The sequence below is a fragment of the Vigna radiata genome, unplaced genomic scaffold, assembly GCF_000741045.1.
Source record: "Vigna radiata var. radiata cultivar VC1973A unplaced genomic scaffold, Vradiata_ver6 scaffold_23, whole genome shotgun sequence".
NCBI lineage: Eukaryota > Viridiplantae > Streptophyta > Magnoliopsida > Fabales > Fabaceae > Vigna > Vigna radiata.
In genome coordinates this window covers 966,226-982,816 of record NW_014541837.1, presented here as the reverse complement: position 1 = coordinate 982,816, position 16,591 = coordinate 966,226, and the positions used below count along the sequence as shown (strand labels likewise).

The following is a 16,591-nucleotide window of genomic DNA, read 5'->3' as shown; positions in this document are numbered from 1 at the left end:
CCAACTTTGCCCAGTTCCTCTACCTCGTTGCACACGATTATGACAGGTTTGAACCTATTAACTTTTTTTTTACTATGTTCATCTTACTTTTACTGATTCATAATATTGTTTTATGAGAATATTTCATTGCTAAGCCATCATCGTGAACTATTTAGATAAATTCAAACGGAGTTGTTCCAGTTTAAATAGTAATTTCAAAGTCTAACTCTAAATATGTTATTAATTAGATATTCACTGTGAATTGATTTACCTTTCTTAATTGTTCTCAATAATCGATTTTTATGGACTTAGGCTTCCTTGAGGTTAATGGAAATTCACATCTTGATTGAGATTTTAGACTTCGTTTTTTCAAAAACGTTTTCATTTATTGATTAACTGGAGTTCACAAGCTTCCGCTTACAGTACCTTGCAAATCTTATGCATCTTTTAATTATCATCTCTTTCAGGACCTCAACAACAAGATTTTTCTTAATGCAGTGAAAGGAAATATATTACATCTCTATTATATTTTAATTTGGTAGGGATCCAATTATTTCATTGCTTTTTAATTTATTAGATGAATGGTTTGAGTTTTGAAAGCTTATCAAGTAATGTTGTGCAACCTTTTCACCTTTGAAACTCAGATTAGGTGGAAGTTTGCAAAATAAGTTAATATATGGGACTGAAGATTTACCACCAACTTTGTACTCCTTTTGTTAAGGACGCTTATGAGATGTTTGGTTTCACGCAAGGGTGCCTTCCATTGAAAAGATGGGATCAACTCAACTACTTTTTTTAAAAAAGCCGGGTAAAATTGAATTCTCTGTGGAATATGCATGTGTGTTTTGAACCAACAAGATTCACCTTGTGGACTTGAAAAACTTATTTCTAAAACATTTTTCAACCATTTAGTTCAGGCAGAAAATTATCATATAGTTCTGGCAGAAAATAGGAAATTGTATAATGAAGTTCAAGATTTGAAAGGTAATACACGGTGCTTATATTTTCAGCTTGTGAACTTTTGAGCTCTTGTTTGATTGATAATCTGATTATTTTCCTTTTGTTTCTAAATCATTTTATGGATAGGTAATATAAGGGTGTATTGTCGTATCAGAAATCTAATGCAGTAGAAAACCTCTATTGTAGGTTTTCACTTGTCTTGCATTGTTCAACACCCTTATTTCACCACTAAATTCATTCCCTTGGGTAATTAATGGATTGATTGATGTGAGGCTCCCATATTCCATAGTTTTTATGAAAAATTTGATTTGTACATGCATTGGGATGAATAATTTCTATTAATCCCACTGCAGGCCATCATATCTTCCAGACGGTTGAGTAGGTTTCTCGCTTGTCCTGAAGATAAATTTAAAGTGGGAAACAAAAGTTCCTGTCTACCATCATTCCTAAATGAACAGCCTGATTTTGTACAACGTAGGAAGCAAATGCAGAGTTATTGGTCTCATGTTAAACTTTTATTTTGTTTAGGTCATCAACATTAGTTTATATGTTTTTAATTGGTCGGTAGTTTTTGATCTTGCTAGATTTTTTTGTCAATCGTGCAATATTATTTAAACATTATGTATTTTTTTTTATATTTACATTGTAATTGTCAATGAATGTATGTTATTTTAAATCATCAATAAAATTAATTTTGAATTATTTGTGTATTTTACTATTTTATACATTTTATTAATTTATTATTATTATTTTTGCAAGCTGGTGAATTGAATAGTATATATTAATCCAAAAAAAATAAATACAGGTATTTTTTGTAATAAAAAAGTTGGAAATAAAGGAGGTTAAAACCTTCCACAAAATAAAAGTCAGTAATAAAAGAGATTTTTACCCTCCGTAGAAAAATCTCTGCAAATTGAATATGATACCAAGAATTGTAAAAAACCCTGCAGATAAATTATGGCGACTCAAACTGCGACGGTTTGAAAAATTCCCGCAAATTAATTTGCGGAGAGTGAAAACTCCCGCAAATCGCAAAAAAAACCTCCCCTAAATGACACTTTTTTTTAGTGTATTATTACTTTTGGTGATTCTTGAATATTTGTTTCTTTCTTTTGAGCATATTATTGTAAATACATGAGAAATAATCTTGCATAAAAAGGTCCATGATCTTTGTCATCATCTTGTAATTTTCCTTATTTGTCTTAAATACATTTTATTATTATAATTACTTTTTTAATAACTATAATAATAATATATTTTAGACAAATTTGGTTTGTTTTATTAATCATATCATATCTTATTTTATAATTTGTAAACAACTAAAAATAGGATGATAAATAGAAAAATCAAATTATATATATATATATATATATATATATATATATATATATATATGTTATTGATGTAAAATTAATATTTATATAACCATGTTAGGTCATCTTATTTGTTTACGTAAAATTAACGTTTACATAATTTTGGAGAAAAAAAATGTTTGAAACTGTTATATTTTTTATGAAACTATAACAGGATTAAAAACAAGATGTTTGAAACTATTTTGAAGAAGAAAAACTACAACAACACTCAAAAAGCCAAATTATAGGAATACAGATAATATTCAAACTTAAAAGGAAAATGACTTGAAAAAAAAATGTGAACGAGTATTATATTTATCAATAAAATAAAATTATTGAAAGACTTGGACAAGGGTCATCATTATTATGATTAATTAACTATTCCTTAATTTTGTGTTCCTCACCTAACTATTCCGTTTTACTCTTCTCCTCCCAACAGTGAGAGCTACTCTTTTCTACCGTCTTCCACTACCATGATGATGACGATGATAGACAAATTAGGGTTTAGGAGGTTTTGGAACTGGTTGGGTAGTCGATCATCCTCTTCCAATGATATCTCATCAGAATCTGCTTCTTCTTCTTCCGATCATTCCTCGGACACCATCCAAAACCAAGACCACAGGTACGATGTGTTCATCAGTTTCAGAGGTTCTGACACCCGCAACTCTTTCGTTGATCATCTCTACTCTCATCTTCTCCGGAAGGGTATTTTTGTCTTTAAAGACGACCACAAGCTCCGCAAAGGAGAATCCATTTCATCACAGCTTCTAGAAGCAATCAGAGGTTCTCGAATTTCTATCATCGTCTTCTCCCAAGATTATCCTTCCTCCTCGTGGTGTTTGGACGAAATGGCCACTATAGCTGATTGCAAACAGCAATCTAACCAAACTGTTTTCCCTGTTTTCTATGAAGTTGATCCGTCTCACGTACGACGTCAGAGTGGAGCGTATGAGAATGCTTTTGTTTTACACAGATCGAAATTTAAAGAGCCAAACAAGGTCCTTTGATGGGAGAAAGCTATGACGGATTTGGCCAATTCAGCTGGTTGGGATATCAGAAACAAGTATGTGTTATAATTAAGGTTCTTTCTTGGCTTACATTTTGACTTTGAATTGATTTTCTTTATTTCTTTTGGAAAATATATTTCTTTTCTTTAGGTTAAAATGGAAGTTTAAGTATGTTAATAAGCAATTTATACAATTTTAATTTTATCTTTCATTTTTACATCATAATATATATAGAAAACAATTAAAGATTAAAAGTATTGATAATGGAATAATTAATATTCCTTTAAGCAGTAATATTCTTTTAAAAAAAAAATCCTCTTTTAGAGGTAAGTTAGGAAATCGTTTAAGTTTTCTTTTTCCGAAATTTAAGAATAAAAATAAATGTATCATTTATTAAAGTTTTTTACTCTATTAATAATTCATTTAATCTCCAGGCCAGAATTTGGTGAAATTGAAAATATTGTTCAAGCGGTAATACAAACACTGGGTCATAAATTCTCTGGGTTTGTTAATGATCTTATTGGGATACAACCACGCGTACAAGTATTAGAAGATAAATTAAAGTTAAGTTCAAAAAGTGATGATGTTCAAGTTTTAGGAATTTGGGGAATGGGTGGAATAGGAAAGACGACTCATGCAGCTGTGCTATATGACAAAATGTCTCATAGGTTTGATGCTTCTTGTTTCATTGAGGATGTGAGCAAACTTTACAGAGATGGTGGCCATACTGCTGTTCAAAAGCAAATTATTCATCAAACTTTGGGTGAAAAATGTCTAGATACATACAGTCCTATTGAAATATCAGGGATTGTAAGAAATCGGCTNCATAAGATAAAGGTTCTTTTAGTTCTTGACAATGTTGATGAATTAGAGCAATTGCAGGAACTGGCAATAAATTCTAAATTGCTTTTCGGAGGAAGTAGAATGATTATTATCAGTAGGGATGAGCATATTCTAAAAGTGTATGGAGCTCATGTAATACACAAAGTATCATTAATGAATGATAAAGATGCTCGTGAATTGTTTTATACAAAAGCGTTCAAAAGTGAAGAGCAAAACAGTAGTTGTGTGGAGTTGATTCCTGAGGTACTCAAATATTCCCAATGTCTTCCATTAGCAGTTAGAGTAATAGGGTCTTTCTTGTGTGGAAGAAATTCTAGTGAATGGAGAGATACTTTGGATAGATTTGAGAACCATCCAGATAATAATAAAATCATGGATGTACTTCAAATAAGTTTTGATGGGCTACATTATATGGAAAAAGAAATATTTTTACACATTGCTTGTTTCTTTAAAGAAGAGAGGGAGGATTATGTTAAGCGAATTCTGGAGTGTTGTAGATTACACCCTCACATTGGAATTCCAAGAATGATTGAAAAATCGCTCATAACAATTAAAGATCAACAAATTCATATGCATGATATGTTGCAAGAATTGGGGAAGAAGATTGTTCGCAACCAATGTCCCGAAGAACCAGAATCATGGAGTAGAATATGGCTTTATGAAGATTTCTTTCATGTTTTGACGACCCAAACGGTAAAGAATTATATTTTTCATGTTAGTGAATATTGAATAATGTTATTGTTTTCAACATGCAACATATTTAGGTATTAGGGAGGAATATTTATAGTACTTCTATCATTTTACTTTGTCTTTTAAGAATTTTTTTATGACTTTTAAAATTAAATGTCTCTAATTTCTTGCAGTGTAATAATTATATTTTCTCTTTGTAATTTGAGGGAAAAAAAAATCATGGACGAGAACGATTGAAATCTAATGGTTTGAGGAAAAAGCTACGGTTGGAATTCACTAAACCAAATTTCACGTGTGCAGTTAAATATTAGTTGTTATTTTTTTAAGAAAATAACTCCCAATTGACAAAAATCCTATGTAACTATTTATAAAGAAAAATAATTGGGTAACTAACTTTTGTAAAACATGTCAAAACAGTTGGAAAAGATAAGTGAACAATTCGAAACCTCAGTCCAAGTGAACTTAGACGAAACGAGGAAGATAACTAATGTAAGACAACTTGATATCCTCTTATGCTCCAAAGACAGAGGGATGAAGAAGTCAGACACTTCGATTAAGAGAGAGGATCTTGTACCATTAGATGTCCTTAAACTATTAGTCTATCTACTACTTCTTATTGTCAAGGATCTTTAGTCAAGATTTTTCTAAACTAATCTTCACATTTCTTTTTTCATTATATAGCCGGGGTGACTCATCTCATTTTGGGTACTAGGCTCAATTTGGATTTTGGACGGTTAGATATTGTGTTTATGTTAATTAGGAAAACATAGTCTCTATATATTTATTAGGGAAACATAGTCCATATTCTTATTATTTTATTTCTATATTTTCATTTGTATTTGGACTTAGTCCATATTCTTATTATTATAAATATAATAAGAATAAATACATTACCCTATGTGTATGCAAAGACATACAAGGGAGATTTCTCCTCATATTTTCACTATTTCATATGGTATCTAGAGCTTAGATTTCGTGTCAGCCTCTTCCAAGGTCTTCGGTACTCATTACCACCGTAGCCACCGCAACCGCTGTAGACGTCGCAATAGCCGTCGCCTCCGTCGCCGTCGTCGGAGTTCCAGAATCGACCGACGACCACTCCATCTGAAGCGTCTCGGCCAGGCAACCACTGTGGTCCAAAGATCGCGGCGATTGGAGCTCCCGCACGCTTCCACGCGCCGCCGCAAAAGTCGCAGTGCCACTGCTTCCCGCCGCACGTGTCGGCGTGTCGTCGGAGCTTTCCGCCGCCGACAAGCACCACCGGGATCGCCTCCTCGCCCTCTTTCCAGATCTGTGGTCGTTGCGTCAATCGGAGAACGTTGGATTTTTAGGGTTTCTCTCTCCATGGTGTCTTCTGCGTCTACAAACACCTTTGGTAGTGTCTCATCTTCTTCTGTTGGTGCCTCATTTGATTCCCCAATATACACCAATTATGTGAATGTACACTTGTCCATTGACAAGTTAGATGGCACGAATTATGCAACATGGGCGTCCGACATCAAACTTTGGTTGAAGAGTCAAGGGTATGTAGATCACCTTACTAAAAATGTGATTAATGCTACCACAGATGAAACTTCCCGCTGGATGAAAATTGATGCCCAGTTATGCATTGCCATAAAGTCCATCATTCACTCCTCTCTGAAACAAATGTTTCAATCATATAAAACATGTTCAGAAGTATGGGCACAAACGAAGCTATTATACACAAATGACACCCAGCGTCTTTATGGTGTTTGTCAAGACCTATTCACCGTTATTGGTCCACGCAGTCCTGGTCCCATGGCAGAATATTTGGGTAAAGTTCATGCCCTCCTTCATGATTTTAATGAGCTATTAACCTTCTGCTTCCACTCCTGCTGAAGAACTGGAACAACGATCAAAGTTTTTCATGTTGTTGGTATTATACGGACTCTCTGATGATTCCTCCCATGTTCGTGATCAGATTTTGGGTTCTCCTGTCATACCCAACTTTAGTTCTACCTGTTTTGCTCTTTTGTGTATTCCGAGCAAACCAGTCATTGAGACATCTCCTCATATTGATGATTCCTCAGCCATGGCTGCCCCACGTGATGATCGAAGTCGGTCTCGCAAGCCAGGTAAATGATGACCAAAGTGTGACCACAGTGGAAAGCTAGGCCACAAAATTGATAGATGTTATGCACTTCATGGACGTCCTCCTCGATCTGTAGCAATGGCTAATTCTGATCTACCTCCTCGTCCTCCCCGATCACCGTCACAGACCATCCTACTTCATCAAATACTGTAGACAACCCTATAGTCTTCAACGAATTTCTTAGATGGTATGAGGATCGTCAACAATCTAGTTCCACTATATCTGCATCTGTTGCACGCAAAGGTACACCTTTTGTTGGTCTGACTTACTCCCTCGGATCTTGGGTCCTTGACTCAGGCGCCACCGATCATATAACTGGTAACAAGTCCTTGCTTTCTTCCTTGTCATGTCCGGATAATTTACCCTCGGTAACAATGGCTGATGGGTCTAGAGTCTCATCTCATGGTATTGGTATTGTTCATATTTTTTCGTCCATATCCATTGATCATGTACTCTATGTCCCTGGGTCTCCTTTCAATTTATTGTCCATTAGTCGTCTAACTCGTTCCCTTAATTGTGTTATTTCATTTACCAAAGATTCTGTTTGTTTGTAGGACTGTAGTTCGAAACACATGATTGACACAGGATGTGAGTCTCATGGCCTATATCTTCTCCGCCCCTCTCCACATGTTGGCATCATCATGGAGTCACCATCCCTTATTCATGCTCAGTTAGGTCATCCCAGTCTTGCCAAACTGCAGCAACTTGTTTCGAGTTTGTCGAAGTTATCCAGTTTGTCGTGTGAGTCTTGTCAGTTAGGAAAGCATACTTGTAGTCCCTTTCCTCGTAGTGTTTCACAATGAGCATCGTCCCTTTTTTCATTAGTTCATTATGATATTTGGGGACCTAGTTGTGTTAAGTCCACTTTAGGATTTCAGTATTTTGTTACTTTTATTGATGACTATTCCAGATGTACTTGGTTATTTTTAATGAAGAATCGTTCTGAGTTGTTTTCTATTTTTCAATCATTTTTCAATGAAATAAAAACACAGTTTGGGGTTCCTATTCGAACTTTACGCAGTGATAATGGCCGTGAATACCTTTCTCACCCGTTTAAACATTTTATGCCTTGTCATGGCATTCTTCACCAGACCTCATGTGCTTATACTCCTCAACAAAATGGGGTGGCTGAGCGCAAGAATAGACACCTTATTGAAACAACTCGTATACTTCTAATCCATGGCCAAGTACCTTCGTGTTTTTGGAGTGATGCAGTTCTCACTGCATGTTATCTCATAAACCGCATGCCGTCTTTTGTCCTATATAACAAAATCCCTCATTTTGTTTTATTTCCTCAAGACTCTTTACATCCATTACCTCTTAGAGTTTTTGGGTCTACATGTTTTGTTCATGATTTTAGTCCTAGTCTTGATAAGTTATCTCCTAGATCTCACAAATGTGTCTTCTTAAGCTTTCCACGGTCACAAAAGGGCTATAAGTGTTTTTCCCCTTCCCTCAATCGTCATTTTATCTCCGCTGATGTCACTTTTGATGAATCTTCGTTTTATTTTTTACATCCATCTTCTAGTTCTGTACCTCCACCTACTACTATTGATATTCCTATTGTCTGTGATCCTTTAGACTCTGATTCCCCACAGAATCGTCCTTCAATTCCACTTCTTCAGGTTTATAGTCGCCGCAATCATCTCCCTCATGACTCACCTCCTGTGTCGCCTCTTGTGTCTCCTCCGGCTCCAGCAAATGAGTCTGACCTGCCTATTGCTCTCCGTAAAGGTATACACTTTACTCGTAACCTTTCCCCCCATTATATTGTTCTTAGTTACCACAGATTATCTCCATATTTTTATGCATGTCTCTCATCCATTTCTTCTGTGTCAATTCCCAAGTCTGTGGGTGATGCCTTAACTCATCCTGGTTGGCGTCAAGCCATGCTAGATGAATTAAGTGCTTTACAGAAAAGTGGAACTTGCAAGCATGTCCAATTACCATCTGGAAAGTCTATTGTTGGTTGCAGGTGGGTGTATGCTATCAAAGTTGGCCCTGATGGTACAATTGATGATTTGAAGGCTCGACCAGTTGCCAAAGGCTACACACAAATTTTTGGTTTGGATTATGGTGATACTTTTTCTCCAGTGGCGAAAATGATCTCAGTTCGCCTTTTCATTGCCATGGCCGCTCTTCGACAATGGCCTTTTTACTAACTTGATGTCAAAAATGCTTTTCTTAATGGTGGTTTGCATGAAGAAATTTATATGGAGTAACCGCCCGGCTTTGTTGCTCAGGGGGAGTCATCTGGATTGGTATGTCGTCTTCGCAAATCCTTTTATGACCTAAAACAATTTCCTCGGGCCTGATTTGGTAAATTCAGCTGTGTTGTTCAACAATTGGGTATGTCTCGCAGTGAAGCGGATCATTCAGTGTTCTATCGCCACTCAAGTGTTGGATGTATCTACTTAATAGTGTATGTCGATGACATTGTTCTCACAGGAAGCGACTACCTTGGCATCTCTCAAATGCAACAGCACCTTTGTCACCATTTTGAAACCAAAGATCTTGGCAAACTCCGGTACTTTTTGGGTATTGAAGTAGCACAATCCAATACTAGTATTGTCATATCTCAAAGGAAGTATGCATTGGACATCTTGGAGGAAACAGGGTTAATGAACTATAAATCTGTTTAGACACCTATGGATCCTAATACCAAACTCCTACCAAATCAGGGGGAACCTTTCTCATATCCTGAACGGTACAGAAGACTAGTTGGTAAAGTAAACTATCTTACTGTTACGCGTCCTGACATTTCCTTTGCAGTTAGCGTGGTGAGTCAATTCCTTAACTCCCCATGTCAAGACCATTGGGATGCAGTTGTTCACATACTGAAGTATATTAAAGGATCACATGGAAAAGGTTTGCTATATGGTCCTAACAACGATACAAAAATCGTTTGCTATTCAGATGCTGATTGGGCTGGTTCCCCTTCTGATAGGAGGTCTGCTTCTGGATATTGTGTCTCTATTGGTAGCAACTTGATATCTTGTAAAAGTAAGAAGCAAAGTGTTGTGGCTAGGTCCAGCGTAGAAGCAGAATATAGAGCTATGGCATCAGCTACTTGTGAGCTTGTGTGGCTTAAACAATTACTTAGTGAATTGAAATTTGGAGATGTCACTCACATGACACTCATATGTGATAATCAAGCTGCTATTCATATTAACTCTAACCCTGTCTTCCATGAGAGAACCAAGCACATTGAAGTTGATTGCCATTTTATTAGAGAAAAAAATCATATCCGGAGATATCAAGACTCAGTTCGTTAACTCAAGCAACTAGTTGGCAGACATATTCACTAAGTCCTTGCGAGGACCTAGAATTTACTCTATCTACTACTTCTTATTGTCAAGGATCTTTAGTCAAGATTTTTCTAAACTAATCTTCACATTTCTTTTTTCATTATATAGCCGGGGTGACTCATCTCATTTTGGGTACTAGGCTCAATTTGGATTTTGGACGGTTAGATATTGTGTTTATGTTTATTAGGGAAACATAGTCCCTATATGTTTATTAGGGAAACATAGTCCCTATATGTTTATTAGGGAAACATAGTCCCTATATGTTTATTAGGGAAACATAGTCCCTATTCTTATTATTTTATTTCTACATATTCATTTTTATTTGGGCTTAACCCATATTCTTATTATTATAAATACATTACCCTGTGTGTATGCAAAGACACACAAGGGAGATTTCTCCTCATATTTTCACTATTTCATATGGACGACTCGACTCAACCTGGATTTTGACTGACTCAGTTCAACTTGAACTTAGACCAACTTGGTCCAACGTGGACCAAGGTCCACTTAGCTCAACCTGGATTTGATCAAACTTGACTCAAATGACTTGACTCAATCTTGGTGTGAAGCAACTAGAATTGACCTAATTGTGCCTTTTCAACTCAACTTGTGCACAGGGCGACTTGACCTAGGCTCGACTTATCTCTGGTCAACACAGGTCTACGTCTTCTCGCTTAACATGGGCTCGAATTGGCTCAACTTGACATTGTCTGAGCCACCTCAGCTATGCCTTTTCTAGGCTAACTTGGGCCCAAGCTAACTCGGGTTGACTTGGGTTTGGTCGACTTGGCTCCCCTTGGGTTTGACCTAACTTGACACTGATCAAACTCGTTCTTTTCTTTATTAGTCTAGGCCCGACTTGATCTTGATTGAATTAGGACTGATTTAGACTTAGGTTAACATGGGTTGATCTACCTTAACCTGGGTAAATGTGGAATCATCATGACTATGTGGGCTCACCCTTACTGGACTTGACTTGTGTTCAAGTCCATTTGACTTAACTCTAATTCAGATTGATTTGGCCCAAGTTTGCATGAGTCCGACTTGATGCTACAATACTTGAGTTTCACCCGACCTAACATTTCAATACTTGAATAGACTTAACTAATCTTGATTTTGAATTTTCAAAATCTAATAAATCATCAAATTTATATCCCATCCAATTCCAATTAAAAGTAAAGTGTACTATAAATCTAAAAAATGTAAATTTAGATTTGAGATAAATTTATTACATAGTTTGTTCAATAATCTTTGTAGGAACAGAAATTATAGGAGGTAATAATATGTATTAAAAGATAAAGTTGAAGATGATTATGAAAAGTTACGAAGATAAAAGTGAAATGAAATGAGAAAAGGATTAAAAGAGAGAATAATTATCCTATACATTTCTAAGCTAACTCTCAGTACAACCAAATATGAAAGATTGTATAAGATCATTATATAAAACAATTGATTACATCAAGATATTTTATCCCATCCTATAATTTTTCTGCGGCATTGATATTTCTAAAGATCTTATATTTGGAACAAAATAATACTGTTATCAAAGTGATTGATTGCTTTTACACATGTTTATTCCATGTTTGCCAGGGAACAAATCATGTTAAAGCCATAGTTCTAAATAAAAAGGAAGCTATTTCAGAATGTAGCATTGATGGATTGTCAAAAATGAAGAACCTTAGATTACTCATATTATATCATAAAAGCTTTTCGGGAAGCCTTAATTTTCTTTCTCAGAAGCTGCGATATCTTTTGTGGCATGATTATCCTTTTGCTTCTTTGCCATCAAGTTTTGCAGCCTCTGATCTTGTGGAATTGAACATGCCTAATAGTAGCATCAACTGCATATGGGAAGGCAGCAAGGTATTTTAATGTCTTATTCATTTTTATTATAAAGAGATGATAATATGTGGTTGTTTTATGTGACATAATGAAATGTATGTTTTTAAAAAGAGATGCTAATATCTGGTTATTTTAATTCACCACAGTATTTCCGATGTCTGAAAAGAATGGATTTGAGTAACTCCAAATATCTTACGGAGACTCCTGATTTTAGTGAGGTCCCAAACCTTGAGCGTCTGGATCTTTCAGGATGCACAGGTTTATCATTTGTCCACCCATCAATTGGGCTTCTTCAACGGCTTGCTTTCTTGAGTTTAAGAAATTGCAGCAATCTCATCAGCATCAAATTTGGCAATGGATTTAATCTAAGTTCCTTGAGAGTTCTACATTTTTCTGGTTGCACTAAACTTGAAAACACGCCAGATTTTACATGGACAAGAAATCTTGAGTACCTTGACTTCGATGAATGTACAAGTTTGTCCTCGGTTCATGAATCCATTGGAGTCCTTGCAAAGCTTAAATTCTTGAGTTTGAGAGACTGCACAAGCCTTGTTAGTATACCTAGCAACTACAAGATGATGAAATCTCTTCAGACTCTAGATTTCTCTGGCTGTTTTCAACTTACTGATTTGTCCTTAGGGAAATCTTTCATTTTTTTATCCATGATCTCTTTGGACATAGGCTTCTGCAATCTTCTTGAAGTACCTGATGCTATTGGAGGTTTGTTACGTTTAGAAAGACTGAATCTGCAGGGAAACAATATTGTTTCTATACCACATTCTATTACGCAGCTTAGTTGTCTAGCGTATTTAAACGTGTCCCATTGTCATAGGCTTCAACGTTTGCCTAAGCTTTCAGCAATAAGTTCTTCATCAACGGGAAGGTACTTCAAAACGGTATCTGGATCTCGTGATCATAGATCAGGCATATATGTTTTCGATTGTCCCAATTATGTGGTACTCAAAAGCTTTAAGGATCTCAATGGCGAAGAATTCAAAATCCGAGAACATGAATGGCTTAAAAGACTAGCTATGGTTCAAACTCTACACACCTCCCCTTTCTCTATCTTTGGATGAAACTTCAGTTTATTTACTAAAATGGTGCAGTTCTCATTGATTTTTAGTTGATACATTTTAAAAAAAAATACGAGGTTAGTTAAGTTGTAAGAGGAGATATGAATATATATTTTCACAAGGTATGGCTTTTACACAACAAAAAAAGAAATTGTATTGCACTCATCATTCTAAGCACAACATAAATTATTCAAAGAAAAGTGAAAATGTATTAACAAGAATAACTTTTTGAGTTCTTTATTTCAAAGTCGTATCTCCTTAATTATACAACTTAACCAATATAGTTTTTTTTTATAAAAGAATTCAACCATATAAAAGCCTATTAAATCTGCACCATTTTAGTAAATAAACCTGAAATATTACCAAATCTTTCATTAAGATTTAGAGTGTATTTAAAGATTAAATGTAAAAATCACTTTTACTAAAGGGTGCTTATTGTTATAATTGACTGTTATTAAATTTGTGTTTTTATTTTCCTTTTGTTGCAGAAGCCATGTTCTTTTCGGTGTGGATTTGACATCGTTGTTCCTTGGGTTTTGGATCATCTTCCATGGTGGTTAGAAAAAGGATTCAAAGGGGATTCGGTTATAAGGATAGTGGAATTTAATGAGAATGACTACTGGATGGGCTTTGTTTTTTGTGTTATATTTGAGCAAAAGAATGGTCCTGTGGTTGGCAGGTCTTCATCACATCCATTTTATCTGTCTTTTGAAAGTGAAGAGACAGAAGAATACTTCGACATGCCCATGGATTTGGAGCGGGACAAAGTGGATGGATCAAGGCATCTTTGGATTATTTACATCTCTCGAGAACACTGTCACTTTGCGAAAACAGGAGCACATATCTCATTTAAAGCGCATCCAAGTCTTCAGATTAATGCATGGGGGATGAGTATGTTCTGCAAAGACGTCGTTCGGAGAATTAGATACCCGGACCACCATATGAACATTGATTTCGTAGAAAAAAGCAGCACCAAGTCCGGTCCTAAATTCCAGCTTCCTTACAATTGGTTGGTCACACATGAAGATGAAGTTGAGAATATTAATGCAAAGGAAAAAGAAAACAATTTGTCTTATGCAGGCCTTAATTTGATTTGATAGCGCACTCATATCTAGGATTAAATTAATACTACTAATTCATAACAACTTCAATATTACATGGTAACCACTTTCAATACTTGATATTTATGAAGACTTTATGAAGACTTGAAAAAGTTAGTAAATGCTATGTAATTTATGAGTGCATATATTTTTAATTTAATTTCAAATTTTTAGTGGAATAATTTTGTTTGAATGGTTTATTTGAATAAAATTTATAAGTTTTGGATTTATCGAGTTTGAAACTTAAAAAGATTTAAAATGTGATTTTTAGTTATATGAATTATTTTAGATAATCTAATATTTGTTGATAGAGTTGAAATTAAAGTTTGATTGATTCAAAACATAAAAATAAGTAGGCAAAATTGTAAATTAAGCTCCAATGAAGATATTCAAAATCTTTCTCTCGACTAGGACGCACATTGTACTGTAGTTCTAAATCTCTTCCGATTACTTCTTTTTGATAAGGTTTTGTGTTTGGGGATGAGATCAATTTTTGTGTTTGGTTTGTTTGGGGGATTTAAGTTACTTTGTGTTTGGGATTTCGTAAGTTGGAACATTCCTGTTGCAGCTGAAAAACTAGAACAAGTAGTGAATCAGTTGGGGCACACTTACACTTTAGGAAGGCTAACGAAGGTATTTTTTTTCTACGAAAATTACTATTTATTATGGGTGACTTGGTTTTTGGTTACGATTCGGAAACGCAAAGACAACGATTTTTTTTTTCTTTTGAAGAAGAAAAACGAGCTTATGCTTTAATGAGAGTCTAGTTAATGCTAATGGAAGAAGTTGAAAGTGATTTAACTCTTTTGTTATCCACCTACATATGTTGTTCTCTACTTTAACTTTAACTTCTTCGCATCTTGTTCTTTTTGGGTTCAGACTTGTAATTGCCACTCAAGTTTATCCTTCTTTTTATGATTTAAATCATGTGTTTGTACCTATACATTTGAACATTGGGTGTATGATGGATCTGGTGATTTGAAATTATTAACAGTCTTTCTTTCGCCTATTCCCATGTTTTTAATCTTTGAATAGAAATTTTTTTGATTTATTTTCTAGATTGTTGTTTTGAATTGCTACGTCAAATTTTAATTGAACACCATAATTTTCCTTTTTTTGGTTTATTTTCAACTTTTTCAGAAAGATACACATGTGAACTATCTAGTTATTGAATAAAGGGTTAAATATGTTTTTAGTTCCTATATTTTGGGGCAATTTTGGTTTTAGTCCCTCTTTCAAACTAAGGTACAATTTAGTCTTTCAACTTTAGAAAACTCTGGTTTTAGTCTTTTTTATCAAATTTTTTTAACTTTATTTACTGTTTAAAATGCGTTTCTCAATTAACATTGAAGCAAAAATGTGTCAAACAATGTAAACAATCCAAATGATATAATGAAACGTGTTTAAAACAGCAAATAAAGTTAAAAAAATTTGGTAAAAAGGACTAAAACCAGAGTTTTCTAAAGTTGAAGGACTAAATTGTACCTTAGTTTGAAAGAGGGATTAAAACCAAAATCGTCCCAAAGTATAGGGACTAAAAACATATTTAACCCTTGAATAAATTTATGAGAAGTAACAACAATGATAACATGAATACCCAAAAAGTAAGGATCATAATTTCCGCAACATAACCAAACCTAATATTTGCCTAACAATTTCTAACTAGCAATTATGAAGAAAAACCTATCATGCTAAGGATTACCAACATAATTTCACTTCTGTAAGTTAATTTGCTTATGTTACAAGTTGTAACTTACAACTCTGGAGGAAATCTACACGAAAGAAAAAGTGATAAACTGATTATTGCATACTGAACCTATAAATTTAACACTTTATGATACACCACCGTCATTGAGTGGAATAAGAAAAAATCATTAATGGACAAAGACTAAACAAGTCTGGAGGAATTCAGTAATGCTTTATAAGGTATGGATCTCGTGATCATAGATCAGGCATATATGTTTTCGATTGTCCCAATTATGTGGTACTCAAAAGCTTTAAGGATCTCAATGGCCATGAGTTCAAAATCCGAGAACGTGAATGGCTTAAAAAAAGAGTAGCTGAGGTTTGCACTTTACACACCTCCCTTTTCTCCATCTTTGGATGAAATTTTCTCCATCTTTGGATGAAACTTCAGTTTATTTACTAAAATGGTGCAGTTTTCATTGATTTTTATTTGACACATTTAAAAAAAAATGAGGTTAGTTAAGTTGTACTTGAAATGATGGCTTTAATGATATATATATATATATATATATATATATATATATATATATATATATATATATATATATATATATATATATATATATATATATATATAT

The 16,591-nt window shown here is 34.5% G+C and overlaps 2 protein-coding genes across 2 annotated transcripts; both read left to right on the top strand.

Moving 5' to 3' along the window:
- The first annotated feature begins 2,776 nt into the window (after nucleotides 1-2,776).
- On the top strand, nucleotides 2,777-3,298 carry LOC106778512 (toll/interleukin-1 receptor-like protein). The gene has a single exon (XM_014666486.1). It carries the CDS (start codon nucleotides 2,777-2,779, stop codon nucleotides 3,296-3,298), a length of 522 nt encoding a protein of 173 aa, XP_014521972.1.
- LOC106778604 (disease resistance protein TAO1) lies at nucleotides 3,180-14,426 on the top strand. Its single transcript, XM_014666576.2, has 5 exons — nucleotides 3,180-3,354; nucleotides 3,733-4,834; nucleotides 11,843-12,115; nucleotides 12,241-13,128; nucleotides 13,656-14,426. The coding sequence occupies exons 1-5, from the start codon at nucleotides 3,311-3,313 to the stop codon at nucleotides 14,262-14,264; spliced, it is 2,916 nt and encodes a 971-aa protein (XP_014522062.1). The 5' UTR covers nucleotides 3,180-3,310; the 3' UTR covers nucleotides 14,265-14,426.
- The last annotated feature ends 2,165 nt before the right edge of the window (nucleotides 14,427-16,591 follow it).

Bases quoted from the DNA above. Each gene is read 5' to 3' on its own strand.
- LOC106778512 (XM_014666486.1), top strand. From the start codon at position 2,777: ATGATAGACAAATTAGGGTTTAGGAGGTTTTGGAACTGGTTGGGTAGT.